We start from the raw sequence: 7,500 nt of genomic DNA on the forward strand, positions 1-7,500 counted from the left end.
ATAAGCGTTAACACAAAATATTCACATTAATGTAATATTCACAATGTAATTTTTCAAGAAGGCAAAATGTGTCTAGCCATATCTGTTTGATTACGGTGTTTGTAGGAGTCATTAAAAAAGTTAACATATTTTTAAAAGAAAAACAGTTGAACACAGTTTAGAAAACATTTTCAGATAATCTTACAAGTTAACACTGGCTACAATTTCTGGCCTTATAATATTAAATATAATTGCTTTTATCATCCATCCATCCATCCATCCATCCATCCATCCATCCATCCATCCATCCATCCATCCATCCATCCATCCATCCATCCATCCATCCATCCATCCATCCATCCATCCATCCATCCATCCATCCATCCATCCATCCATCCATCCATCCATCCATCCATCCATCCATCCATCCATCCACAGGGATCGTCGGCAGACAGGAGTCAGTGGAGGGAGCCGACACGCACTCCAGACGGCCTGTGCTCTCTGTATGAAGCTGCACTCTGTCTGTTTGAAGAGGTAAATTGTCTAAAAATAATTAGGAATTTTATTCAGAGTAATTTAATAGATTGCTGGTTCACACTATCAGCGGCGACGATGTTACAGGTCTGTCGCATGGCGTCGGATTACTCCAGGACGTGTGCGAGTCCAGACAGCATCCAGACGGGCGAGGCAGCCATGGTGTCTGAGACGTGCGAGGTGTACGTGTGGGGCAGTAACAGCAGCCACCAGCTTGTGGAAGGAACGCAGGAGAAAATCCTTCAGCCCAAACTTGCAGCCAGCTTCAGCGACGCACAGACGGTAAGAAATAACACAGTGCAGGTTCAAAGTTAATCGGAAACTTTCTGAGCAGAATCTGGAATTCAGCAGCTCTTCAGTCCTGTATTTAAAGGCATACTGTACACTGGGTGTAATTCCAGATCGAAGCCGGTCAATATTGCACATTCGTCATCTCCTCCGACGGCTCCGTTCGGGCTTGTGGCAAAGGAAGCTACGGTCGCTTGGGTCTGGGCGACTCCAACAACCAGTCCACGCTGAAGAAGCTGACCTTTGAACCTCATCGTGCTGTCAAAAAGGTTTCCTCGTCCAAAGGCTCGGACGGCCACACGCTAGCTTTCACGAGCGAAGGGGAAGTGTTCAGCTGGGGCGACGGAGACTACGGCAAACTGGGACACGGCAACAGCTCCACACAGAAATACCCCAAACTCATACAGGGACCCCTGCAGGGAAAGGTACCGAGCACAATATGCAGTGTTTCTATATCCTCATCAAATTTACCCTCATAAGGGTAACTAGGGGTACTTCATTGACTTCTAGAAGACTTCTAGATGTTTCCTTTGAATGCAAACTATTTCTTTGAGCTTTACTATAAGCTCTTCTTGTTGGAGCCATGGCCAGTTAACCATTAACAGGTCACATGATGTGACGTGCCAAACATGCTCTGAAATCAGTAACGTATAATATTTAAATCTCCTGGAAAAGCGTCACTTTCTGACACGTCCTTTTAAACATCGACTCTAACCTGCATTCCTACAGGAAATTGCAGATATCGTTTTATTACACGTTACGGATCCGACTCCGTTGCTCGCTCATTCGATACGAGACGTCTTCTTTTATCCTGATATCCTTATCGTTGTAGTTTTGAATCACTTATAAATTTAGATAATAACCTACTCTTAGGTTCCGTGTAAGTGAGTCTCTTCTGTAACGTTCTCAGGTGGTGGTGTCCGTGTCGGCCGGCTACAGGCACAGTGCAGCGGTTAGCGAGGACGGAGAGCTGTACACATGGGGAGAAGGTGACTTTGGAAGACTGGGTATGTTTATAGGAGGAGGATGAGATGTGTTTACATGTTCTGTTTTTTATACCTGATGTTTTGTTTACTGAATTAGTCTTTCCTCTGTATGAGGAATAATTACAGATGATATTACAGATAACATGATAGCGTGTCGTACATGCTGTTTTTAGGCCACGGTGATAGCAACAGCCGCAACATCCCCATGCTCGTGAAGGACATCAGTAATGTAGGCGAGGTGTCCTGCGGCAGCTCTCACACCATCGCGTTGTCGAAAGACGGACGCACCGTTTGGTCTTTCGGAGGCGGAGACAACGGTGAGTTTGTTATATCTTAGAGCAACGAGAATATGATAAACGTTAAAAAATCACGATGGCTTCAAGACATTTCTACGATTCGCAGAAATATCAGTGTTCGGTTTATATATTTTATTAAATCTCTCCCATACTTAAATAAATAAATAATAATAAAAAAAAATCGAAACATCGCTTCTTTTCCGCATGTTTTCGGGTTTGTTTACTTTGCATCAGTTAAAGAACCGAAATCGAACCTCTCGACGTTGATGTCAAGCTAGAAGAGAAGTTTGTCTGTTTTTACCCTGAAATCTTACTGTATGCTAGTGCCAGAATAAAAAGAAAGAAAAAACAGTGTTGGTGAAAGAGACTAAAACAGTATTAAATATGTAAAGGAATAAAAACAGTAGAGTATGTTTTTGTAAATCAATTAAGGGGTCATGCCTTTTGTTTTGGGAAACTCTTTTACGGCGTTTGTAGTTATCATATAAAATCCGATACTCAGGGCTGCCTTGATCCGACCTCGCCGATTTTCTGCTCCGCTTACTTGCCTGATGTTCACCCTGGTTTCTCTCGGACAGGTAAACTCGGTCATGGCGACACCAACCGTGTGTACAAACCCAAAGTGGTTGAAGCCCTGCAGGGAATGTTCATCCGTAAGGTGTGCGCCGGAAGCCAATCTTCTCTGGCCCTGACCTCCACTGGACAGGTAAAAAGGTGGAACGTTAGAGAGGTGTATCGTGACATGTTTATAGAGCGTATTACAGAGTCGTACCTGTTTCCCCACAGGTGTACGCTTGGGGTTGTGGCGCTTGTCTGGGCTGCGGTTCCTCCGAAGCCACCGCCCTCAGACCAAAGCTGATCGAGGAACTGGCCACCACCCGTGTTGTAGATATCTCGATAGGAGACAGTCACTGCCTGGCGTTATCACATGGTAAAATATTGCATCTTTTTGTTTATAGAAAAATGGTCCTGTTTGTTTAAAATTGGTAAAAAACAAATTTGAACAGTCTGGTGTTTATTTCTGCAAAGCGTCTTTTATAATAAAATGACTTTAATTGTGACGTCACGGTGCTCAGAAAAACATCATAGGATCTGTAACACAAATTCCCGACGTCGCTCCGTAGGACGTCGTGTCCCGTTCCGCTCGTTTGTTTATACGATTATATGTTTCGACAGATATTTTGGAACGAAATAAAATGATGATTATTGTTTTGTTTTTGTTTTATTCTCGTTACACGTTTTTGTAGATAACGAAGTTTACGCCTGGGGTAATAACTCCATGGGTCAGTGCGGTCAAGGGAACTCAACCGGTCCCATCACCAAACCCAAGAAAGTGATCGGTTTAGACGGAGTGGCCATCCAACAGATTTCTGCAGGCACCTCCCACAGCCTGGCCTGGACCGCCCTTCCTCGAGACAGGTGCAGCTTTCGCATCACTGACCTCCAGGGTCTAATACAGTGTAGTGTATATGACCACTTTCCAATATTTTCTCACTACAGAACACATCACACATGGTTCGGCAGCGAGTAACGAAGATGTTTGAATCAATTATCTTGTAAGATTATTTTGGCAAGCCGTTAGCGCTAAGCTAGCGTTCATTGTTCTGCATGCACAGTATATATTTTTGTTTTTAAGTCTCTAAGTCTCACTTTCACCATGGTGTTGATGCCCAACAGAGACAAGTCACTAATTCTGGGTGTTGAGTCTACCTTAAAACCTTGGAGTCGATTCCACACAATGAAAATGAATCACTTCTCATGTTCGCGCTCTCTCACACACTGCACACTGCACAAATACGCTCTTACACTCTGTGAAAAGCCGAAATTCATTTTTTAAATCTTTATCTTAACGAATGGAGCCTATCCAAGATTTAGTTCAGTACTTTTTTTTTTTAAATGCTGCATGTACATAGTTATACTTTTGGTATTTAACATGTTGGAAAAAAAAACAATTAATTGATCCAATTAAAAAACAATCAACAGATAAATGAATTATCAAAATAATCATTAGTTGCAGCTTTACTGATGTGTTATTGCGTGTATTGCAGATTCTGATGCTTAATATTCAACATTTTATGTTATTAAGAGAATATCGTGTGTGCATGTGTGTATATGTGTGTGTGTGTGTGTGTGTGTGAGAGCAGGCAAGTGGTGGCATGGCACAGGCCTTACTGCGTGGATTTGGAGGAAAGCACTTTTGCTCATCTGCGCTCGTTCTTGGAGAGATATTGTGACGGCATTAATAACAAAGTCCCTCCGTTGCCCTTCCCATCCTCCAAGTACGTCAAAGCACTACCACTTTGTACAACTTTTAGTCCTTATTAATAAATAATAACCGTTCTTTTTAATTTTACCATGTACAATTGGTTGATGTTTTTTCCCCACAGAGAACACCATAACTTCCTGAAGCTGTGCCTAAAGCTCTTATCCAATCACCTGGCTCTGGCACTGGCAGGGGGCGTGGCCACCAGTATCCTAGGACGACAGGCTCGGCCTCTTCGCAACTTGTTGTTTAGACTGATGGACGCGTCAGTGCCTGATGAGATTCAGGAAGTGTGTTTCTGTTTTTATATTTGCTTTTTTGATTGATTTCTTTTTTTGTTCCTTAAGTTTTTTTTTGTTGCTTAAGTTTGTGTTTGTGTTTCAGGCGGTCATTGAGACTCTGTCTGTAGGGGCCACCATGTTGCTGCCCCCTTTGAGGGAAAGAATGGAGCTTCTTCACTCACTCCTTCCTCAAGGACCTGACCGCTGGGAGAGCCTCTCTAAGGGACAGGTAAAGTGCTGTGTGTGTGTGTGTGTGTGTGTGTGTGTGTGCGCCTGCTTGTGCCTGCTCACGTGCGTGTGTGCCTGCGTGTATGCGCGCCTGCGTGTGCGTGCACGTACACGTGTGAGTGCGCGCGCCTGCACATGTGTGCCTGGATGTGTGTGTGTCTCGCCTGCGAGTGTGTGTGTGTGCTCCTGTGTGTGTTTGTCTGTGTGTGTGTGTGTGTGTGTATGCATGCATATTAATATGCGTGCCTGTGTTACAGAGAATGCAACTGGACATCATTCTCACCAGTCTCCAGGATCACACCCACGTGTCATCTCTGCTGGGTTACAGTGCTCCTCCGGATGCCTCCGAGTCTCTCACACTGTCTTCCGACCCCACACACACACCGGACACACACCCCGACACACACCTCGCCGAGATCCTCATGAAGACTCTACTCAGGAATTTGGGCTTCTATACGGTGAGTGTGTCTAGTGAACCTTATTGCAATTATTGCATCTGCTGAGGCCACGTTGTAATGTTAAGTGTGTGGGCACGCGTGTGTTTGTGTGTGTGTGTGTGTGTTTGTGTGATTACAGGATCAGGCATTTGGGGAGTTGGAGAAGAACAGTGATAAGCATTTACAGGGAACATCTTCATCTGATAACAGTCAACCTGCTCACCTCCACGAGCTCCTATGTTCTCTACAGAAACAACTGCTGGCTTTCTGTCATATGAACCCTGTCACAGAGGTACACACACCACACAAGAGAGACACACGTACAGCAAATGGACAGAGACACAAACACTTAGTTTTAATAATGGGGACACACACACATTTGGACTGTGAGACATAGACAGAAAGAGAGAAACACATTGGACAGAACGACATGAAAGGATTATGTTTGCATGATGTCTCTCTCACTGTATAATTTGAGTATAGTGTGTGTGTGTGTGTGTGTGTGTGCGCTTATCTGTGCAGGACTCCAGCAGTGTGGCCCTTCTCCATAAACACCTGCAGCTTTTGCTGCCTCATGCTACAGACATTTTTACTCGCTCAGCCATGCTTCTGAAGGAGAGTTCTGGAAACGGCAGCGTGCGCGAGAAGCTACGAGGTGCGTGTTATTGCACACACACACACACACACACACACACACACACACACACACACACACACAATTTGCAAACATCCCTAAAATGTCATGTTTGTTTACCCTCGGGACAGACAGGTTCAAATTTACTAAATCGATTTATTATGCAATATAAATCGAGTCAAGAACATCAAACAGACGCTTGCTATTTTCAGACCCTGGCGTTTGTCTGTGTGTGTTGTAGATGTGATGTACGTGTCTGCGGCGGGAAGCATGCTGTGTCAGATCACAACGTCATTGCTGTTACTGCCCGTATGGGTGGCTCGTCCGCTGCTGAGTTTCCTTTTAGACCTTCTGCCACCGTTGGACCGGCTAAACAGACTCCTGCTGGCTGTCACGTCTTTAGAGGACCAGGAGCTGCAGTGGCCGGTTCAAGGTAATGTTAGTTTAAAAAAAAAAAGCCAGTTTAATGAATCTTCAGATCATTCAGTTGAATGTTTCTGTGTGTGTGTTAATGCCAGCAGGAATCTCAGAGCCAACGGAGCCAGGGTGTGTGACCGGGCATGCACAGTCTTGGGTTTGGCTCATGGACCTGGAACGCACAGTGGCGCTGCTGATTGGGCGATGCCTTGGGGGAATGTTACAAGGCTCCGCCCCCTCGCTGGAGGAACAGCACACAGCATACTGGCTGAAAACCCCACTGTTCAGCAACGGCCTGGAGACAGACATTCCACAGCTAGGTATACACACACACACACACACACACACACACACACACAGACAGCTAGGTACACACACACACACACACAGACAGCTAGGTACACACACACAAACACAGAGACAGCTAGGTACACACACACACACACACACACACACAGACAGATAGGTACACACACACACACACACACACACAGACAGCTAGGTACACACACACACACGTACACACACACACACACACACACACACACACACACACACACACACAGACAGCTAGGTACACACACACACTGAGACAGCTAGGTACACACACACACGCACAGACAGCTAGGCCCACATGCACACACACAGAGGTCCAAATTATTATGCACATGCCATTTTTGATTGTTTTTCCAAATCGTTCAGTACGATTAAGTATTAATTTTATCCTCATCTATTATTTTACAACGAGAATGTTATTAAATATGAAAGAACCAATAAAGCCAACAGTTTTATTGATATTTTGAAAAAAATCATACAAATTCCACACCACCTGAGCAGCGCCACAGACCGATCACCTCCTTGAGGCAGGAATTAAAGCAAAAGGAGTCCCTACCAAGCATTGAGTACATATACAGTAAATGCACAAACTTTCCAGAAGGCCAACAATTCACTAAAATAGTTTTTTTTTTATCGGTCCTATGAAGTATTCTAATTTTTTGGGTTTTTGTTAAACGTGAGCCAAAATCATCACAATTAAAAGAACCAAACTACTTCAGTCTGTGCGTACTGAATTTCACAATTTGAGTTGAATTACTGAAACGACTGAACTTTTCCTCGACATTCTAATTTCTAATTTATTAAGACACACCTGTATATCG

At 44.3% G+C, this 7,500-nt stretch overlaps 1 protein-coding gene across 10 annotated transcripts in view; it reads left to right on the top strand.

Moving 5' to 3' along the window:
- Positions 1–7,500, top strand: part of herc1 (HECT and RLD domain containing E3 ubiquitin protein ligase family member 1) — a 44,399-nt gene that overhangs the window by 3,569 nt on the left and 33,330 nt on the right. For 8 of the 10 annotated variants that reach the window (XM_047810174.1, XM_047810173.1, XM_047810176.1 and 5 more), the window contains 16 exons: positions 418–513; positions 601–795; positions 915–1,226; positions 1,712–1,808; positions 1,961–2,104; positions 2,662–2,789; positions 2,870–3,014; positions 3,331–3,502; positions 4,228–4,362; positions 4,471–4,636; positions 4,731–4,856; positions 5,113–5,313; positions 5,432–5,584; positions 5,815–5,947; positions 6,168–6,359; positions 6,445–6,663. In XM_047810174.1, coding sequence (XP_047666130.1) covers positions 418–513; positions 601–795; positions 915–1,226; positions 1,712–1,808; positions 1,961–2,104; positions 2,662–2,789; positions 2,870–3,014; positions 3,331–3,502; positions 4,228–4,362; positions 4,471–4,636; positions 4,731–4,856; positions 5,113–5,313; positions 5,432–5,584; positions 5,815–5,947; positions 6,168–6,359; positions 6,445–6,663 — 2,614 coding nt within the window. The remainder of the gene's footprint in view (positions 1–417; positions 514–600; positions 796–914; positions 1,227–1,711; positions 1,809–1,960; positions 2,105–2,661; positions 2,790–2,869; positions 3,015–3,330; positions 3,503–4,227; positions 4,363–4,470; positions 4,637–4,730; positions 4,857–5,112; positions 5,314–5,431; positions 5,585–5,814; positions 5,948–6,167; positions 6,360–6,444; positions 6,664–7,500) is intronic. The other 2 variants (XM_047810175.1, XM_027152023.2) reach the window with 1 other exon arrangement.

This window comes from Tachysurus fulvidraco, chromosome 2, assembly GCF_022655615.1.
Source record: "Tachysurus fulvidraco isolate hzauxx_2018 chromosome 2, HZAU_PFXX_2.0, whole genome shotgun sequence".
NCBI lineage: Eukaryota > Metazoa > Chordata > Actinopteri > Siluriformes > Bagridae > Tachysurus > Tachysurus fulvidraco.